Source organism: Megalops cyprinoides, chromosome 12, assembly GCF_013368585.1.
Source record: "Megalops cyprinoides isolate fMegCyp1 chromosome 12, fMegCyp1.pri, whole genome shotgun sequence".
NCBI classification, from domain to species: domain Eukaryota; kingdom Metazoa; phylum Chordata; class Actinopteri; order Elopiformes; family Megalopidae; genus Megalops; species Megalops cyprinoides.
In genome coordinates, this window is record NC_050594.1 from 27,520,075 (window position 1) to 27,541,801 (window position 21,727).

The 21,727-nt window shown below is 45.4% G+C and overlaps 1 protein-coding gene across 5 annotated transcripts in view; it reads left to right on the top strand.

The window, feature by feature from the left end:
* Nucleotides 1-311: 311 nt before the first annotated feature.
* cdc42bpb (CDC42 binding protein kinase beta (DMPK-like)) overlaps nucleotides 312-21,727 on the top strand; it is a 66,039-nt gene continuing 44,623 nt past the window's right edge. For all 5 annotated transcript variants that reach the window (XM_036541746.1, XM_036541747.1, XM_036541749.1 and 2 more), the window contains exon 1: nucleotides 312-1,087. In XM_036541746.1, the coding sequence (XP_036397639.1) occupies nucleotides 913-1,087 (175 nt within the window). In that variant the 5' untranslated portion in view covers nucleotides 312-912. The remainder of the gene's footprint in view (nucleotides 1,088-21,727) is intronic.

Here is a 21,727-nt window from a genome sequence, read left to right on the forward strand (position 1 = left end):
TGACACGCTGCCAGCCAATAACACTATGAACCTGCCTGTGAATTTCAGAGAAAGACTGCAATTATTGCTTCGTTTTTTCCCAGGATGGATTTTAAAATCTTGACGATGCCATGTGAACATCGTCGTGTTCCATCGTGTTGATGCGCAATGACGCCCGTCCATTGCTTAGAGAAAATGCGTTCATGTGCCGGGTGTCTTCAGGGGATGAAGTCAGTGCCAGTTATCTCCCGGTGCTTGTCAATCATCGGATGACGTCACCGCCGTTGACGGCGTTTCCGGTGTGGGTGGGCGGGGCTCCGTGATCCCGGTCTGGATGCACAAGCGAGCGAGAGAGACAGGGCTGGACAGGGGTTCAGCCATATTTCAGAGTACTATCACCGGCTAGTGGGAGTTGATTTAACAGGAGAACCCACGTATTACACAAAGCGAGAATTCCTATCGATAACATCAAGTTAAGCTCGCAGCATAGTTTTATAGTCATGGGAACACTATAGTCAGCATTCCAAAACTGCAGCGAATGGACGGCGCATGAGGCTGAGCCGTGATCGACGGGGAAAACAGCCCTGAGACAACCCATTTTTTTCCAGAGTGGAAAGTAGAGATTTGTTTAGGATTAAAGCAAATGGGACCAGCTGGACCTCGAATCTGAGGGGAAAGTAACATGGTGGCCACGGGAACAGTCCAAATAACGCGTCGGGACCGCAGAATTGCATTTTAACAAAATGTCGGGTTTGTAGCTGCTAAGTTGGGGAGTCTGGGAGTTCGGCTCTTCAACCTCGACCAGATAGCCAGCTAAATCCTCTGTTTTTTTGTTTGCGCGAGGAGGGGGGTGGGAGGCAGGGTCGGCTCGAGAGGAATTTTTTGGGGTGCTCGTTCTGGGGGGAGGGAGTGGTGACTCGGGTGAAAAAGAAAATGTCAGCGAAGGTGAGACTGAAGAAGTTGGAGCAGTTGCTCTTGGACGGCCACCAGAAGAACGAGAGTTCGCTGAGCGTCGAAACGCTCCTGGATATTTTAATATGTTTATATAACGAGTGCAGCAACTCGCCGCTGAGACGGGAGAAAAATGTGTCAGAATTTCTGGAATGGGGTAAGTGCTTCTCAGGCTGTCGCTCGCAATTCATCACTTCGACTAGCCGGCTAAGCTAACTGGTTAGCCAGCTTTATATAGCTCGTTTCTCCCACCCACCGTTATACCAGGTCAAGAGAGCTTGATACATTGTCCCTTTAATTCACCCCGACTGTCTTATGCGGCTGTGACTGAATGCACACGCTGATCAGACAATCGTGTTGTGATACATTGTGACTATATAGCTAGACTGGCTAGCAAACTTAGCCTAGATGGCTGGCTTGGTGGGTAGCTGTCGAGGAAAGGTGTGGAGGCAACAACTTGTGTATGAAAATGCTCAGAGGAAACATGGGTGTTGAAGTAACTAGCCTGATAATATAGGCGCTATAATAGACAAAAACATTGTCACATTCCAGTGAGATCATTGCGATTGGCAGAATACTATTTGTGAGGTCCATGGTGTGTCCACCCCCCTCGTCTGTTACCTAGCTGCAACATGTTTTTATTATTGCACCCAAGTAGATGTCTTCAGCTGTGCTCTAAATGTTTTGGCGTGGGAGATAAGATTCTGCTCTGTCAGCCCTGGCAATCTACCTTTCATAAACATTGTTATCCGCGAATTACGTGTTCAGTGAAATGCAAGCTTTATTCGGTGATATCATGGAAGGCACACCCTACCCACTTGATCACTGGGTGTTTTGCTTGTGCATTGTAATGCAGAAAGCTGGCAGTGTGTCATGTTAATAACCTGTGAGATAAGATTAGCATTCATCTCTGTGGGGTATGTTCTCCCATATTCTTCATCAATGGGATGATCTTTTTCAGTGCTTGAGACAGGTATGTGAACAGTTGCACAGGGCATATTTGAATCATGAGGAAAAATGTGCAGAGGAGATGCTCCTAGATGTTCAGTTTCATATTTTCTTGTTTCCAATGAAAGCAGAATCAGTTTAATAAGACAAACCTGATTTCCAGCCTTAGGACTTTTGGTAACCTCTACTTTTTATTGTTTCTTTATTGCTTGTCCTTTCGCCTGGCCATGGAGTGCAGTTGATCCATCTGTGATTTGAGTTTCCCAGCATACCTGTAGGCCCCCCCCCCCCCCCCCATCTTCCTGTGGTGTTTACCTGCTATGCTGACAGTAGCTGCTCATTTCTGAAATGGGCGCCTGGGCACAAGTTATATATTAACAAGAGGATTCGCCTCCTGGAGAGTTTTATTGACGTCATTAACGAGATTACAGCCGGGGTGGTTAACTGTTGAATCGCATCTGCTTGGTGCGAGTGTCCTCCAAAGACCTGTCCATTCTAGTATCGCTATGAGACACCGGCCTGATTTGAGAAAGGGAGTGTCCTGTCTGCACCATTGAATGCCTCTGTAAGCGTGTGTTTGTTCAGCCATGTCACCATGCTGGACAGTTTCCCACTCTGAATAGATTTCATTCAAGCTCAGGTATGTGTTCAGAGGAGACCGATGGGATCACAAGCTGAAGACGAGGATGGATTTGAGTGTTGTGTTCTGTGCTTGTTTAATCCCCATTGCTGAAGTTCTGAGGTGTATGTGCAGTTAGAACTGTGGGGGCTGTAGGTTAGGACTGTGTTTTTCTTCAACACTGCTTTCATTCTGACTCAGGGTACCCCTGTCAACCTCAGATGAAGGTCCAAGAAGTGGTCAGGCCACGGCTTGATGTGATCTCTTTAATGTCCCTGACAAAGATGAAAGTGGCCACACATTTCCCCTGTGAAATAGAGTATGAGGACATATGAAAAGGTAGGGGAGAGGTGAGGCTGTGGTGGGTCACTCACTCCCGTTCAGCCTCTCGTATCAGACCAGAAATAGGCCCGTGATTCTCTCAGGATTCCCGGTTGATGGAGTGACGTAGCATTTTAATGATGATGTACTCAAAACACTCGCCGGAGTCTGTAGACGGGAACTCTATTTTTATTTTTTTTCCCACACTTTCCCTCTTAGAGGTTTGCTGTTTAAATTGGCCCGGAGGAAGGCTGTGTACAGATTTATTCACAGCGTTTCACTCTCACTCTGGGCTGACAGGTGCAATAAGTTCAGAATCCTGTACCCGCCTCTCTGTTTCCATCATTCGTCTGTTTATGCGGCCAGCCAGTCAGTCATAATCCACACTCAATAATGAGTGGAATAGGCAGACAACAGTAGTGGGAGTAGATGTACCAGTCATAAAGTTCATGCTGGAATCAGAGCTTTGCCCTTAGTCTTAGATTCCAGTTCACTGTTATATTAAAGCTGCATGGTGCGGCTCCAGTCTCACTGCAGCTGCCGGTGAAGGAAGCCAGGTCTGCATCATTTCTCGGTGTTACCGACTGTTGCTCGGTTTAATATTAAGGCGGGGTCATTTCCTAGGTTTAGTAAGCAATGCACCGCATGCTTCAGGTTGAGTCATGTGATCGAAAGGTGTGTCTGGCTGCATGGTGTTGTTGAGCTCTTCATTAATTGGAGCTTTGTAGGGTTTTCTTCGTGGGAAAGTAAGAAATAAGATGGGCGGTAATAATAAAGTGTCAACAAATAAAAATGATCAAAACGTGAGTTACCAGTAACAATTTACTTAAGGCATTTTCATTAGTATGTCAGCTTAATAAGATAGATGGCCAACCAGGAAACCAAGGCATGAGAGCTTCAGCCAGTATTTTCAGCATATGTCTTATCATTTTTCAGCTTTAGCTAGCTGAAGCTACAGCTGTTCATTGAAAATGTGTATATCTTCAATTTTGTTAGCAAGTGTTGTTTTCAAGGGAAATATAATTTTACTGTGATCTAAAAGGCCAAAACCACAAATCTTTGTTTCCCAGCAAATTTTCCAGTTGGTCAATTAGCAAAGTTAAGTTGCTGCCAACATTTCTCATTTTACAGTGCAATTGTGTAGACCCTTTTCTCCTAGGAAGTTTTCTGGTCCGGTCTGTAAGAGTTTGCTGTTGCAGAAGATATGCCTGGATCAGATTAATCCACAGCAAAGTTGTGTGTGTAAAGGACATCCTCCAGGACTCACCCTCTGCAAGGTCTGGTAGTACCCCTGTGGTCATGTCAAAAGTATGCCATTTATACGCTCAATTTGCTGTAAAGGAAATAAATTAGCACACAAGGTTCTCTGTCTGTATGGAGAAAGTGCTGTCTGCATGTAGGCCTGACATGTGGCCCTTTGCTACTGACAGGAGTCTGTTAAAGGGCCAGATGAATTTAGACTGATAGCAGCAAACAGGAGAGATCCCTCCCTGCATACTCTCTGTAGAACACTGCATGTGTTCTGCTCTGAGGAAATCTCCTGAAAGGCTCTTTTTGTTGGACTTGCCCAGGAATAAAGATCAAATTTGTCGTAATTAGATTTTAATATTTGATTTTTTCCCTGCTTTGCTGTGTGAATTGGTAAGATATAGTGGAGCCTTTAGCTGATTATTTTTTAATCACTTAAAAGGCGGTTAAATTAAAGGCAGTGTCACTCGGCATCAAGGTTCGTGTCTTTGTTCCCAGGTCCTCTCTCCCTGCCTGGCTGCTGCTCTCCCTTTGCTTCCTATTGCATGTAGTGGGACAGCCTGGGGAATCTCTCAGCGCCCTACAAGCACTATGCTAAGCATTTTTATTGCTTATTACATACATCTGTCTGCCTGTTTATGTTATGACCAAAGGAAAATCGTAGGCCATATTTCATAGTTTTTACAGCTCATTCCACAAAATGTTATTGCATTCATGACAACGGAATAACTTCCTAAATTGTTTTCACACCTGGAATTTTATGGGTTTTGTTATTTTTAAAAAACTTTATTTATATGTATACACACACACTCAGGGCTTGTTTTTCTGCTGTACTTGGAAAGTTGAAAGGGTCTTTTAAGTGAACTGACCTTGTTTACCATCAAGGGGCACTATGCTCTGCACTGGAGTAATATGTAAAATCTGCTAATGCTAACCTTTCCGAATGCTGCACCATATAATATTAAACATTCAACTTAATATGGTGGATAGTAAAGTGAGAAGCTGTCAGCCAGCTCCAGCAAAAAACTATTTTGTTTGGTTCCTCACAGACCCAGCAGTAAATATGGGAGTAGATGGCTGAGCTTAATAACTCTCACACATCCAAGCAGCCCCCACTTGAAATCTCAGCGAAATCTGACCACAAAGAAGTCAGCAAACACAATGTTATGAAATAGGAATCCTGATAGGGAAAATATGTTCTGCTGTGAAGATTACGTTTCTTGGCTCCCTGGCGACGTTCAGCAACAAGACTGAATGGATTTGGCTGCCCCCTCACTGCCTGTTCCTCAGATTTCACAATGGCCGAGCTGATAGTCTCCACTCCTCCTCTGTAGTCTTGCAGTACTGAAAGATGTTTAGGGTGCACACAGAGTTTCCAATAACACATATGCTCATTGGCCCAAAAGGCAGACAGTTTCAAATTTTCATCAGCAATGTGTATCTGTCACGTTTTTGGAATATGGAAAAGCGGAATTTCGAAACAGCCCACAAATCGTCAAGATAAATGTGTCTGATTTTGTAAACTTCTTGTGACCTTCAGAGATAAGATAAATAAGATATTTCAGTGGTTGAGTATCTTGAATATTGAAGATGTTCTCTGTGAAATTGTGCATCTAGTTTTTCAAAATACTGACAGTGCATTTAATCTGTATTAAAACAAACAATTTCTCCCCATGTTGAAACAAGAATAAATAATTAAAATTTGAAACTTCAAATTATTTGAATAAATCTTTTTTTTATCAGCCATTTCAAAGAAGACAAACAGGATATATTACGCATACAGAATAATTGTATGTGCATACGAGTGGCAGTTATTTCGATTGTTAAAGCATGACAAGTGGAACACTTATGATAACTGACAATACATTAGTCTAAAATGCCATTTACTTATATATCTTTAAACACGATTTATTACTGTGAAGGTTTTATTGTTTTATTACATTTTTATTGTATGATGTTGTGTATGATTTTTTTCCCTTGTTTCGGTAGCTTGTAAAATGTAATCACGCCCATATTCTTGCAGCTTCTTTCACTTTAGGAACTGTGCATATGCTGCTGTATAAATTGTAGTTCTGTGTTTTTTTTAGTTTGTTGCGCCATCTATCCTGAACACACCCCTTTACAAGAAGGGATTTGCTGGAATGTGAGGGTGATGGAAGAGGAAGGGAGGCTGGAGGGGAGAGAGACATGCTGAGCAGGTCATTGGAGACAGGAGTGTGGCTGGCTGCGTAGGATGGGACCTGGAATTTTACGCTCATTACATTAGTGACTATGCCGTGCAGGACAGCGCTATTGGTGATAATAAATTGTGGTCCGTGGTGCATTTTCTCATCCATCCACATGACGGATCGCTGCCAGGTACAAATGAAAATGTGAGAGTGGACTCCCATTGCAAAGGAAGTGTCCCATATGTCCATTGCCTGCCTTACCAAAATATAGGAGTAGGCAGTGTTTTGCGTAACCTGAATATCCATAGCTGAAGGAGAAGCCGGCAACCCACTGTTAAATCAGTTACATAACATGGCAGTGCAACATAGGCAAGGAGGATGGAGGAACAGGACGGAGCTTGTCAGGAATGCCCTTTTAGGAGAAAAAATGTGTTCATACACGGGAAGAGGAATGTAAAAGACAGCCCCTATCTCAGTGTTCTTTCTGACCTCTCAGTGCTTTCGGGAGGGCGTTGCTGCGTTTGAAATGGATAGGTCTGTGAGTCAGGGAGAGTTCCTGTGTTCCTTCTGGGGCAGGAGTCACCTGACTGTGCAACGATAGCATGACCAAAGAGAATTCCATTCATTCCTGCTAATTTCCTCCCTTAACACCAAGCCTGTGTTGCCCCCACCCCCCCCCCTCTTCCCCCGCTTCCCCTCACTGCCTGAGCACCGGGCCACAGGCATGACACAGATTAGCACAGCAATGTGCCGCCCGAATCGCAAAGCACTTCCTGTGAACTATGTCACTCATGTCGGGCAGAGGGTTTCCATACTGGAAAAAGGCTCACGGCGGCTTCATTTTCCTCGTAGTGTTTGCGTATATTATTAAGCCCTCACACCTGACTGGGCCGGACTGTTTGATTCTGCTTGTGTCCTCGTTGCCAGGCACTGGGTTGAGGCCTTGTGTGTTGTTCAAGGTCACCGCGAGGCACATGGTGTTGGGTCTCTCATACCCCTGTGCTCCGTCTAACCTTTGCTCAGCTGTTTGACAGTCTTGTCGAATGTTGGGCTAGCTGTTTGCGAGGCGCTCTGGCGGTAGGGATGGCCAGAGCAATGGCGGCCTGCATTTTGGCGCTCCTCTGCGAAATGTCGCAGCAGCCTTCCCTTGACGCACATGTTCTCAGGAAGCAGCTGGTGCTGAGAGGCCAAGGGCTGGCCTTCTACAGACGTGAGCAACACTTGTGGAAAGGCTTTGTCCCGTTATCATTCTCATCTGCATCCTTAAATCATTTGCATTCCTCTCTTTCGGTGACACACTCCTCAAAGAGCAAAAATGGCTGACCTATGTTTGACAGGACAGGAGTGAAGATGGATGCTAAAAAAACTTACATTCCTGAAGCCTCAAAGTCTTGGGGGGGGGGGGGGGGGCGCTAAACAATCTTACCGAAGCTTCCAGTGCACACCAGTGTTTGTCAGCTTACACAAAGAACGGGTTTTACCAACCGCCAATGAGCAACTCATGGAAAGACAGTGTCACATTGTTAGCACAGGGGAAAGCCCATACATTCCGCCCGGATAAATTCACTGCGGACGTTGTGCGGCGTTTGAGTCTGAGGTTTGGGATATCGGCAGCTCTTCTCACTCCAGGTTGTGTTTGTTGCTTCTCTCTTGCTCACAGCGTCTCTTTGGTCACAACTGCTTTTCCTCTGTTCCTATGAGAACAGGAATTGGCAGCTGCCCTTAGACAAGCTTGCAGGAAGTGGACCAGTCACCACAGGGTACCTTCCAGCTGCTCAGAGTAGAGCTGTGCCTGACACACATGCACAGATAATGAAACCCAGATAAAATGTGTCAGACCACATGCCCCACCTAAAGAGACCATGCTAACCTCTGAGCTCTCTCGGGCCAAGAGCAGTAAAAAAAAAAAATCCATGGTCATTTATTGTTGATTTCAGGTTCAATAATAATACAGGGATAATAAAATAGCCTAGTTTGTCATATAAACATGAATGAACTGAATTTGCGCTGGATTCAAAGTTGCTGACTCGGCGTGGTGTAAACAGCAGTTGATGTAATTGGCGCTCGTTGTGATTGCCCTGCTGATGACACATGCAATTTAGGTGCACCCCTCAGAGCCGCTCCAACTTCTAGTCTCTGGAAAGCGATGAAGAGGGAGATAGCGGTCTTGTTGCTTCACTGATTGTCACGCCCTGAGAAAAGAGCTCGTTTAGAAAGTCTTGTTTACAGGACTGCAGTGTATATTTACAGAATGCTTTCCTTCAGATTATTGCGTTTGACGTGGTGAATTTCCATAGCTGAAGCTGAAAGGAAGCATTATGGGATTCAATTTCTAGAGGCTCTAACGTGATTTTTCTGGCCTTTGGACTCACTATAATCTGCACTGATTTACCCTGTAGCGTATATATTTTAAGTAAATGCTATCCTATCCATATGCAGCAGTAGCAGAAAAGGAAATGGGTTTCATGTAAATCACATTACTAAAGCAAATCGGTGATCTTCAGATTCTGTGTCTTTCTGTGACTGTGAGAGACAGTGGGTTTTTTCTTTTCTCTGACTTTTGTGATATGACTGAGGGTAGGAAGTACTGTGGTAACCGTTGAGGTTTCCTTTCAACTTGGATTATGAACTTTCATGTCTTACTTGGTGTATATACATCCCACAGAAAAGGAAGTGTTGGGTTTGTGGGCGGAGCCATGTAAGCTTAAGCGAAATTGACACAAAGCAGGCCGCTGTTTGCTTAAGTGTTAAAGATAGTATGGGCTTGGTTCAGATACAAAGATATTTAATCAGGTATTTCTGTGAGATAGTGCTAAGAGTAGGAGCAATGGTGTAAATCTGTTGCTGTGATATTTTGTGTGGAATGCTGGGAGGTGAATCTGCGGAGCTCTCTGTGCTCAGCCTGGGTCGTGACTGACCGTTCTCCCCGTGCTCAGCTGGGTTTCCATGGGCACACATTCACTGATGTAACTTCTTGCCTGCTGTTGATATTGCAGTCATTGGGCCAAGCCTCTCTGTCCACCTGGGTGTCTGCTGTTCTGGAGCTGGAGAGGAGGAAGTGGGTTAATCAAGGTTTAAAGGCAATCTGAATAAGACGCCCACAGCGCCCACGCCCATGTGTCAGTCAGAGTTTCAAAGGCGGATCAGGGCCCGACTTGGCTCTACCTGCAGGAGGGATGCCCAATTGACCCTTCCCAGATCTCCTTTTGGGCAAAGATGACTGCCCTTGCTAAGTTCCTGTAATCCTGACAATGTGGCAGTTGGCAGGAGGGAAAGAAGCCAAACTCTTAACAAAGATTTTTAGTGCCATTTCCTGTGAGTGCTGTCCCTTTGGGTATTCGGTAGTCTCTCTCGTCTCCTCTAACCGCAGGCATGTGGAAACACACATTTTCTCGCAGGCGAGCAAATTCCTATCCTGCCGCTGCTAAAATGCTTCTGCTGTCGGGATCCTGCTTCACCCCACGTGACGGTCTACCTGTATCCTAAGTCAGAATGCTGGAAGGGCTCCAGCCTGGTGCTCTGTGGAGGGGGGGGTGTGAGCAGTCGTACCGACTGGATCTCTGCGGAGGGAGATCTGTGGGTGTGCCGCCGGCCCAGCAGGAAGCCACTAAATGGCTGGCTCGGTGGGGGCTGGGGACGCATGGCAGCTGGTGCGGGATAATAGATTAACCCTGGGCGAGAGGATTGGGCCCTGCCGCTTTTAACTCCAGCAGCCAGCCATCCCCTCCACTTAAGCGCGCGCTGAGCCCTGTTCCCGGCGCCCTCCGACACAAATCGACATCTCCATCAATGTTTAATAACCCATTTGTGTCATCTGGGCCCATTGGCCGGGAAAGGAGCTGGTTAATTGCAGTTGCACGTCGTTTACCGCGCAGACATGAACCCGATCTCCTGTCAGTGTGTCCTGACAGGCCTGCGTTGAGTCACAGAGGTCAGGGTTCACATATTGATGAGTTCAAAGTGCATTAAAAGAGCAGCCGGTTGTGACGGGACAAAAACAAAAGGGCTCTTGTTTCAGCTATTTCTCTCCAGGATAGAGAGGTCAAAGATAGGAAGTGTGCATTGCCCATCACTCTAATAACTCCCCAGTTCCATTAGGACTCCAACTGTAATGAACACCACTCCAAATTTAGGCAGCCCCTGCCATTTGCTGGAAGTGTTGCTGGAAGATAAATACCCGCCCTCGCTTATTTCATCCCTTTTCCGGTTTGCTGAGTGCTGGAGCTGGTGTGGATCTGCTGCGTTTCGCTTCTGAAAGCCGCTGCGGTAGCTGCCTGAGCCGTGACCCGGGCGCCTCCTGGGCCACAGTGCCGCAGCAGGGCGCGGTCGCTGAAAGGTGCAGTTGTTCTCAGCAGCCACAGTGCTGGTTCTGACTGAATGGGACACGCACTGAGTGGGGATGTGGTCAGAATGGATGCAGACTGCATGGTAACTTAAGCAGGGCCAAAAGCAAAGCCACATGCCCTGTTCCTTTTGGCATAGATACCTTGCATATAGAGGCCGGGAGTGTCCTTCCTCTTGGGGGATATGGCTGACTTTGCGGGGGCACTGTATCTGTCTAAAAATAGATCCTGCCTATAGATCACTGGTTATGTACTATGCAGAGAGCAGTAAAAGGCAAAACATCATTACCTTAATGTAACTGTAATAGCAAAGTATGTGACTCATTCTGCCTGCTGAAGAGAAAGATCAGAGATGATAATTCTTCATATGGTTTATTCTGATTTTGCACCGTTAAGTACTCCTCACTAATAGTAATAATGTGATATGTCTCAGGTGTTTGACCCTGGAAATGGCTTCTCCCACGGGCCATATGTATAGGAAAAGAGAGAGATCTGAAACTCGCAAACAGCGGGGACCTGACCTTCGCCACCCCCTCCACCGGGACCCCTTCTGTTGTGCTTCCAAAAGGCAGGAACTGCTGGCATGCATTGATATTAAAAGGGAAACAAACACAACAAAACCCTCAATGCATGAAATTCGCTGAGTGCAGCCTGCCCGGTGCTTTATCCTCTTAAAGTAGGTTTTGCTTCGAAGAAGAACTGAGATACTCGTCGACCTTGTTTTGCCTAGCAGGGAGCAGCAGGGCCGGCCAGTTGGCAGGGAAAAGAGTGCCTGTCCCAGGGATAACAGCACAGGGCCCGGGCCAGCACCGTCCACCTTCTCCCCCTTATCTCTGCTCCACTGTCAGCCCTGTGAGGGAGCCACGTGCCCACAGTCAGGCTCTCTGTGCTCATGGCAGGTTATTCTCATTACAGGTGCTGGCGGACCCCAGTAAAGTATCCCATCAGGAGGGGGGGTACCCACAAGGACAAAAAACCTTGAACTGTGCGGTCACCTTCTCAGAAAATAGTGCTGAGTAACAGTGGCTGGTTTTATCAGCGTATAAAACAGCCCAGCCCCGTTCAGCGAACTGGGAAAATCCAAGTCCCACCTGTCCCGATACACTCAGGCATTTTACGAAAAAACAAACAAGAAAAAAAAAACCCAACTCATAAAGGGAGACAGTGCAGCACTCAGCCCCAGCTTAGAAGATAATATTGCTGTATCGGCAGGGTTTATCTCATGCACAGCCAAAACACACATGGCAGAGGGACGTTTTTGAAGTTTAGCGCTGTCCTTGACAAACTAGCCTCGCGATGAGAACCGGAGATTACAGTTAATATCTCCCGGGGATTGTCAGTGGATTAGAACTTGTAAGCATGGGACTTGTTTTAAAGTGCTCTGGTGCAATTCTGGACTCCAGCGACCCGTATAAACACTGTCACTGCCAACACGGAGAGATATTTTTCCCTTTCCTCGGTTCTGAGATTCCTCAGGTTTTGCAAACCCCTCTCTGAACTTCATGCGTGGGCCCTTGAAGCATTCCTCCCTTCTGCTCTCTGACCCTGGCAGGCCACCAGCCTAAGAAAAGCACTCATTTACATTTACATTTAGTCATTCGGCAGGCGTGCTTATCCACAGCGGCCTACAAAAATGCATACAAGAAGGTCAGGCTTAGAGCAGCAGCGATGCTAAAGCGTAAGTCTCACAGTCCGGTAGTAGGAGTCATTACATAACGTCATATTCTGTTACATGCTGCTATAGGTGCAAGAGGGAAGAGCCAAAACTGCAGAACCTAAACTTTCTGCAGGAGAGAGACTGCTATCATCAGGGCATGTAGCCTTCAGTTTTATTCTTTGCCAGCAGAACTTTTTAAATCAAAAGCATAGACAGGCACTAGGACCATGCAGACCGGGTGTCAGCCCAGGGAAGACTCCAGGCAGCAGCAGCTGCCACCACCTCAGTCTGTATTATTTAGTAATGAACTGAATTGAATAGTCATTGTGGCTAACACACACTCCCAGAGAGAAACCTATAGCTATGGGAATTCTTCACTTAGCTGGTAAATGCCATTGATCTGACTTTTAAATAGTGTTGCTTTGGACACGGGCAGACGGGGCAGTTAAATCTATGGTCTGGATATTACTCTATTATTGTGTGGGGAGGTGCAGACAGGTGCATAGCAAGTCATTTCACACACACACACACACACACACACACACACACCAACAATAGCCATTTTACGCTGTCAAGAACCGTTAATGTGGTTAATGAACAGCCATAATTTAAAGCAGTTACAGCTGCCTAAGAATTCCATACATCAGCATCTCCTTACCTGATATAAATAGGTCCTTTCACCTTAATCAAAACATTGACAACGGGTATCCGCATCCTCCCAGATGCCAGCCAGTACCCATATATCATTAGCAAGGTACAGTAGTATGGGGTATAGTGGTTTTAAGGAAAAAATATGTGACTTAATAAGCAATGATTTATCTTTTGCTTTTTGTACATTTATAAGAATAAAGTCCCCAAACATAACTCTGACTCACCCTGCAGATCTACAATAACTTCAGAGACAAATTACTGCATGCAGTTGAGAGCAATAGAAATGTTAAAGACACGCTTGTCCCTTCCGCCCAAAAACTATGCAGTCACAGCAGTCTTGAACAGTGCACTATTGACAGCCTTCCCACTGAGGACGTCACCCTCACGTGCGCTACTCTTGCTGCTTGCTGCTACAACTTCACAGCTCCTTACATGCCTAGAATACACGGGGCGGACACAGAGCCCCAGCTTACAGATGTTCTTTAAGTGCAAGGACCACTTCAGAGTAATGCTAACTTTACAGGGAAATGAGGTCTCAGTTACAATAATCAGATGTACCGCTGGAAGGTAAAGTGTCCGCATGTGCTGAGGCGGTCACGCTGGGCAGGGGTAGTACAGCAGTCATACTCTACTTTTAGTTTCATGTGTAACCCAAGTTCAGCAAAAATGAATTGCAGAGTTCATTATTGGACACGTGAAATGAGTGGTACATCTTTGTGTTGGAATAAAGACATTTTCATAGAAAAAGGTTGAGACTTACTGACCCCCTGTATTTAATGTTGGAGGGAGGGTTTTTTTTTTTTTTTGCAGTGCCAGGTTGTTCAGCAGATGTATCCAAAGACTTTAGTGACCCCCTCCTCTGAGGGGTGCCAGAATCATAATCACAGTGACTGCTGTCTGTGGGGATTGGGCCGCTTCCAGGTTCTGCTGGGGTTCCAGGCCGTCATGGAAGAATCCAGAGAGAGGAAGATCTGTATCTGAAGTGTATTTGTATTTCCATAAAGTTTATGGACTTATGGAAAATCAACAGATTATTTGCAGAGTATTGATCCCGCAAGAAAAGCAGGCTGTTCCACATTCAATGTTGCCAAGGCAGGCCTTACATTATTCTCTCTTATCATAATCAGCTTAAGTAGGCTGTTCGGGACTTTGTTTACATGCTAGCGGAATTAAATATTCTTCATTTCAGTTAGATGGCAAACTTAATGTACAATTTGTCGAAAGATTATTTGAAAGATAATCGTTGTGACGTTCATTATCTAGTTTACTACTGGTTAGCTTCTACTTATGAGGAAATTGAGTCAACCCCAAATACAGTTTCAGCATCTCTGCTGACTTCCACTTTCTATGCAGCTTTGTGTAGTTGGGCTGGGAAACAAAGTCAAGTCCTCATCAGTTTACATCATGATGTCCTGATCTTAAGTAAAAGTGGTTAGCGCAATGCGTATCTTTAAGGCTGTCAGAGCACCTGAAGTTACAGCTGTATTGCAGCATTTAAATGAGAGGCCCTGTCGCTTCCCCACTCAGACCCCTCCCCCCCACCCCAGTGCTTCGGAACAGCTAGTCACTCATTCCTGCAGCATTCCTCTGCACGCTCAGCGGGAAACCTGATGCCCAGCCAATCAGACGGATATGCCGGGAATTCTAATGGTTTCTCTGTTTCTGTAACCTCCAGGTACTTGTTTTGGAATGCCTCGTCTTGTGTTGTTTTTTTCCCCTGTTAGTTCAGTTTCTGTCTTGCCACCTCCATAAACATGCAGCAGATATCTGCATGAGCGTGACCTTTAGCATCTTTCTTGTGACAGGCTTGCACTTGTGGAAAGCAGACCACAGAGAACAAACAAAAAAAAACATGCACAAACAGCTACTCAATAGCTAAGCTCGAGGTTGCCTTGCTTACCAGCTATGCACCAGGCCTGCCTTATTCAGCTGGCCTTACATGCCTAGGGCAGCCATAGCAGCCAAGCAATGAAAAGACACTCATGACTGTACATCTTCGGTGAACTTTTAGCTAATCATTTATATCAGTTCATCATTTATGTCAGTCAACTAAGCATAGCTATAGAATTGTTTATTGAGTTGACTGTATCATCAATAATAAAGTGTAAACTCTGCACTCGTAAGTTGTACATTCTATAGTGTAGCCTAGATGTGGCTTCCACAGGACATACAGAGGTGTTGTGGGCAATGTGGGCTACCAGAGTGGCTCAGATGACACTTGTTCTGCCAGTTTAGGGTTTTGTCATCCAGGGTTCCCTTGTCACTAGACTTTTTGCTCCCTACAGCTTGTGCCAGGACTGATGAGTTGCCCAGATGCTGTCAGGGAGATGTGCCTACCCACCATAGACCAGAGCAATCATCTGGGAACTTTCATGCCGCAGTGTGGTTACCGCCCCTTCTTGGGGGAAGGCAAGCCTTTGAATTTGAATGGCGGCTAATGGAGTTCGCAGGTGTTTGACAAGGAAGTACATGAAAATTCAAAAAACGGTAAAAGTGTAGTTGCTGAGAAATGGGTGTATTATTATGATGCTAGCTTTATTAACCTTTTAATTTGCATTCCTGTTAGGATAACCAACACTTGGGAGACTTTGCACCACTTCGGAGAGCAGGGGGTTAAAATCGTTATAGCCTACTTTGTGTATTATGTGTCTAGCTATGTTTGCTACTTTGCTGCAACCACTGCAATAGGCACGCTGATATTACATTGACTGAGGTCGTTTTCTGATCTACTGATTTCTTTATTGTATAGCTTATTGTGTACAATAATTCACAATTGAAAATGGTAACTATAAATTGTAGACTAGATGTATTACGTACCAGTGATGTGTTTGCTGCAGACATACACGTATTTGCTATCGCTGTCCCATAGGTTTCCCTCGGGGTCCTCCCTCCGAATAGCCTGAAGCCATAAAATCCGTCTTTTGCCCTCCCTTTCCCTACTCGGCAGCAAGGAGAAACAAATGTGTGGGTGTGTTTTACTGCTGACGGTGCAGGACACAACACAGCAACTTTTAGGCATGGTGACAACCTCTATCGCCTATTTGCCGCCAGTCAATTTTACCGCTTTGTTTTCCCCCCAAAACGGGGCGTGTCCACCAAAACTACTTCAAGCTGACGTCACGTTGCTCTGGTCTACTTAGTGTTTCCTCACCTGGTGCACTGTGGGACTTGTAGTGTGGGTAATAGTATTGTTTGCGCGAGTGTGTATTTGTGGTGCATTTGCTAGGCCCTGGTGATTTCAAAATTTGTGGGGTGAAAAAGTTGGACAGCACACCCCCAACATAACAGTAACTAGTTAGGCAGTTGCATATTCTTGTTTCCAGCTCTGAGTTCATCCATCCACAGCACATAGAGGCTGCTGAGTCTGGCCAGAGGGATCTCCAATTGCATTAGCTTCAAACGGCCATTTATCATTGCTAATCTCTTGGTGAAAAAGCACTTGATGCCTCTAGCTAGTGATTTCTTTATTGGATCAGAAAGTTCTGTAGAAGGTTGCTCAGGATCGCCTGCACTGTAATGAATAGGCATATTTTCTTCCACTGTTGTGATCAGTAGCGGCAGAGCCAGCAGGGCTGTGCTTATCTGTCTGTTGCCCATAACCGCAGGGGTCAGTTACAGATACGTGAGGAGGGCTGCTTTATATTGTTATGCGAACTCCTCTTTCAACTGTAAGAAGATCTTAAATTCTTGACTGTGTATGCAAAATATTATTCTGGTTTAATGCACCCGATGATATTCTCTCACTGGAGTGTGCTGAACCGTTGACCCAATGAAATGGAAGAACAGTGGAGGCAGTGTTAGTGTCGTAAGGCGGACTGCGCTGGCCTTAACCCCTGCGAACACATGACAACAAGGCTCCTCTCTTGTCTACAGTAGCAGTTATGATTCATCCAGTTGCAGTTATGAATGAGTTTTAGTTTGGACAGTGTGCTTTTAACAGGAAGCGTCACATTTATGGCTGTAGCTGGAGACAGCGAGCCCTGTTCTCCTGTGGTCACCTTGGGTGCTGCAGCTGTCTGTCACAGGGTTCATTTAAGGGGACAGAGACACAGCTGCTCTGTGTTTTTGTATTTTTATCGACTGATTCAGGGGGGTATAGTTTGCAGTTTACAGTCTTTGCAGTCGGGTGTACTTTCCATATTACATTTAATATGAGGTGGAATGGGAGCAGAAGGTTCTGTGTCTCAGCCATTCAGTCTGTCCTGTAGCCCCTCAGTGTAAAAGTGCTCCTCGGTGTGTAAGCAATACGAAATGCCAGACCGGAGAATGTGAAGGCATTTAAGAGTTTAGCTGCACACTGAGCAATGTGAAGAATGACATGATCCATTGGTTTAACACTATGAAAGAAACCGGTGGTGATCCACACCATATGTGATCGTTGATTAAAAACAGCAGGATTCTTTCAGTTCTCGGAGTCATTAGCCCTACATGTTCAGCTGGGTAGTTAACATTTCATCAATGTCTCTGCAAACGCTTCATTAGAGAGAAGAGGACAGCATAACACTGCTGTTAACAGAACTAAGCACAGTGTCACGTGACGGAGACAATAAGATTTGGAAACAGTGTGAAGTCATAGTGTGGGGTCTGAATCCACGGAGGGTTGGGGGGGTCACCTCAGGCGAAGCGGTGCTGCTATGCCTTTAATCACAGCGTGCCATCTGATTCGCTGGAGGAAGGCTTCAGCTGTGCAGATGGGCAGTCTGCAGGCTGGTAGTGGTGCCAGCTGCCCTGGGTTCACTGGAAAGATAGGACCAGGCCTCAGCGTGAAGCTCCGCCATAGCCGTCATCTGCTACAACGGGGCTTAAAAGAGCCAGCATTAAAGAGTGATGGTGATGGGTCCTGCTATTTCGGGACAGTAATCTGAGCCCAAAAAGATCATCTGACAGGCGTATTGTATGAAAATGATTAGGCTAAAAATAGCGCGTGTCTGCCGGGACCGTCCGGGCTGTCCTCAGGATTAGAGTGCAATGACAGGAGTGAAATATGCACCTGTAAGGGTGTATCAGTCAGGGCTGAGTGCCCTGGGACATCAGTCCGTACCCCTGGGACTGGTTTTCCATTGTTTACGCGCTGGCCCTCAGTGAGTGCTGGCAGCCAGCACAGGCCCGCAGTCGTGCGTCATGGTTCTGCCCAATGTTCGTGCCGAAACTAGGACAGCGACTGGAGTTCTCACCTCTTCTGCATACTGGGACCACAGTGAGAGATGTGAATGCTAAATTGGATTATTAAAATCACAGGTGGCAGCCCATCTTTCATGCTGATTGGCGCTGAAATGAGTATATGTCGGAGAGAACTCTTGTCACAGTTCGTCTCTCTCCGGTTTCTTACATTTGTAGGATTAGGTACCGCACTGAATAAAAACATGGTTAAATGGAATTCGGCCTTTAGAATACAAATCTACACGATGAAATTGATTAAGACAGGAAAATAAGACAGCATAAAATGTTTTTTTTTAAATGTATGTCATGTTAATGTATGTTGTTAGAATTCGAATGGCTCTGGGTTTGTGCATATTGGGGCTAACTTGTGGAGGGAATTTAATGCATTAAAATTCTGTTCCTCTCCTGGAGTAAAAGCATTCCGAGCAGGAAGCACTGCAGTCCATTTTTCTCATGGTAGGGGGTGAGTTTTGAGATCCTACAATAAATTGATCCCAAAAAGAGGTGACTGTGGAACACACTTTGCACTTTCACTAATATGTATGCATTACTGTTAAAATACGTTTTATGTCTCAAAAAAATAAATAGCCAGAATCATTGCTAATGCACTGTGGAATGTGTTTGTGCTGTTCAAGGTGTGTATTTATTTGCACTATGAGCCTTGTTTTGGTCCTCATCATTTAGCACTTTGTGTGTGCCTGTCATGAAAAAGAACACGCAAACGCTAGCAAGATAACTAGCAAGGTGACCGCATGTGGGAATTGCACCATCCAGAGAGGTGTCTTTGCATGCTGGGAACTGCAGTTCAAAATGGAAGCATCATCGTGTGTCTCAAGAAAAGCTATGGATGGCATTTTAACCAATGTGATGGCAAATTTCTCACCTCTTTTTTTCCCCAACAACGTGATTGTCAGGAAGGAGCACAACATGAATGGCATATGAGAATGCTCTCTCCTTAAAAGCTTTCATAAAATGTATGCCTGTGTTTAAAGGTATGAATTCTATGAGTTAGACGTACAGGCAGAGCCATAATAATAATATTCAAGAAAAAAGAGCTCTGGTATCGGTATCAGTATCGGTATCGCCAGATATCCAAATTCAGGTATCGCAATTGGATCAGAACTGAATAAAAGTGGATCGGTGCATCTCTAGTTAAAGCTGTAAGTTTCTCTGTTACTTCAGAGCTGGGAGAGAATCCTGGCTGGAAAGGGTAGAGTGTGGACTGATTACCAGGATTACCTCATCTATGTTGTGTTCACGTATTAAAATCTGTTAATATCTTTGGATTATGTTTATACTTTTGAGGGAAAGGACTGCAGGCTGAGCATGCGGTGGCCAAAATTCAAATGGCATTTTGAATGATCTGCTGCATTTCCATCTGCATCAGACAGCAGCTTGATGTTCATACGTGGATGTTCACATAATTGCTCTTCCGTTGGATTTCAAGGTGCAAATGTGAACCCACTCATTTCTCCCCCTGAACCCTGCTCTCTTCCTCTCGTGGGGTGAGAGGAAGCACTAATCCCACAACAAAACATGCAGATATAAGCCAAGTCTGCAGCCGACTGGAAACCCTCAGTGGAACTGGGTGCTGAATATTCTCTGTGATGCAGAACTGCCGCTACCACTACTACGGATATCTGTCAAGAGCCTTCGCTTGGAATAGCGCCGTGTTCACACTCGTGACTAATTTAAAACAGCAAGAACAAAGAGGAGAGGCATTACAGGAGATACATGACAATCGACACGTTTACTTGTTTACTTCTCTCCCTCTCCCCGTTAATTTAATTCTCTGAATCTTTAATAGTGGCAAGCCTTTGATGAGCAAAGGAGATGAACAAATGATGAATTAGTACGCAGACAATTAAATGATTTGATGTGGTGCTATGCAGAAACCTGTTGTAATATTTTTTTGCAAATGATCTGTAAACTGTAAATGGCCCCATTTGTCACAAAAAGTATATTTTAAAGGACACAGACGGCTCTGGAAGGTTTTCAGTGGTTAATGTTACAGTTTCAATTTAATCATCTGTTTAATATCATTTGGAAGTTTATATTCTGGAAAATTTATTTTTGGAGATGTCTTTATATGTGTGTACAGGTGAAGTGTTTAAGATATATTGAATGTTCCTGATACATTTGGCTGATGCATTGTTTCAGTTTGCCCCAAATACCGTTTGAACAATTGTTTTATCTCACATACAGGTATTTTAATCTGTCATAAAACTGTCAAACCAGAAAGCAGAAAAGCAACAACAAAAAGAAAAAAGTTGAAAGTGGAAAATGCCGAATTGGCTGCTTCTGTGAAGTGGAAATGCACAAAGAGAGATGCTGGAGTGGACCGGTTTTGGGTTCACGTTTGGAAAGGAGCATTTCTTATGAGGATAAATCATTTGCGAGACGAGCTCGCTAGCAGCCACATTGTTGCGGCACGAAAGCATTTTCCTCTTGTGTTCGCGTTCGTTTTGTTTGTTATTCTTTGACTGGGGTTTATTTTTGCGTACAGCAGGTTTTTCCTGTTAATGTCAGCGGCGGTCTCTCCCCCGTTCATCGGAGGACGCTGCGTGTTCGTGCCGCTTGGGCGTCCGCCAGCGCGTTTCGCCGGGTTCTCATCCGGTGCCAGACGGCCGATGAATTTGCAGTCTGGATGTAAAATGAAAAGCCGCAGCTTGTTAAAGCAGCGGGGAGCTTCTGCTGCGGCTTGCAGGCAGAGATGTAGGTCTCTGCTTTTGGGCCAGTGGCTCTGGGACTTTGAGACGTTCTCGGGTACCGTCGCCGCGATTGGTGTTTTTCCAAGACGCCGTCGGTCCAGAATCATCACTTTCTTCACAGCTTGAAAGAGTAGGGGCGAGAGGGTTGGGTCACAGCCTTTTGAAGTAGCCATACATGGTGGCAGGAAGTATTCATAATAATCATACATTTTTTTAGAATTCCCTGTCTTGGGTGGCTCTGGCATTGTCCTTCTCTTTTGAATCAGAAGACTTGCATGACTGCAAGGCTTCTTTGCTTTGTTGTGCTTAGACCCTTCTTTTTTTAACATGCATCACGTGAATGCTTGGAGAACTCCTTTTTGAACAACGGACAGGGCACTGAATTTAGCACGTATTAATATAGAATATAAATAAGAACTTGTGAGTGGGCAGAGTTTGGCAGTGGTAAGCAGATGAGACATTTTGAAAACCTTTGAATGTCAAGGGCTGACTCCAGGGGTCTCTGTGTTTTCACAGAACATGCTTGAATAATGAAGTATGCCTTCCCAGCTTAAACGCCTGATGCTTGAATTAGTGCTGTGAGTTTGTGTTTTCCAACACTGCTCACTGACTGAAAGCTGCTGCTGTCTTTATATGTACCTGTGCCAGTTTCCCTCCCCATCCCTCATTCTTTTGAGAGCCACTGGTAGCAGTGCCCCTCTGACACATCCCAGTCTGGGGCAGAAACAAGAAGGTGGATGTTCCGAATCTACAGGATGACCTCTGACCTTTCCACACACCCCACTCCCGTTGATCCTTTGTCTTACAGATAACCCCACTTGCACCCTTGGGACAGCGTGCTGACTGAGGCCTGTCACTGTGTAGCTTGAACAGTGTTTCATCTGAAGGGGCAGCACGTCCTGTAGCAGGCCGTATGTTCGGATCACAGTTCAAGAAGAGCTGAACCTCTTCACACCGCCTCAGTGCTTTTA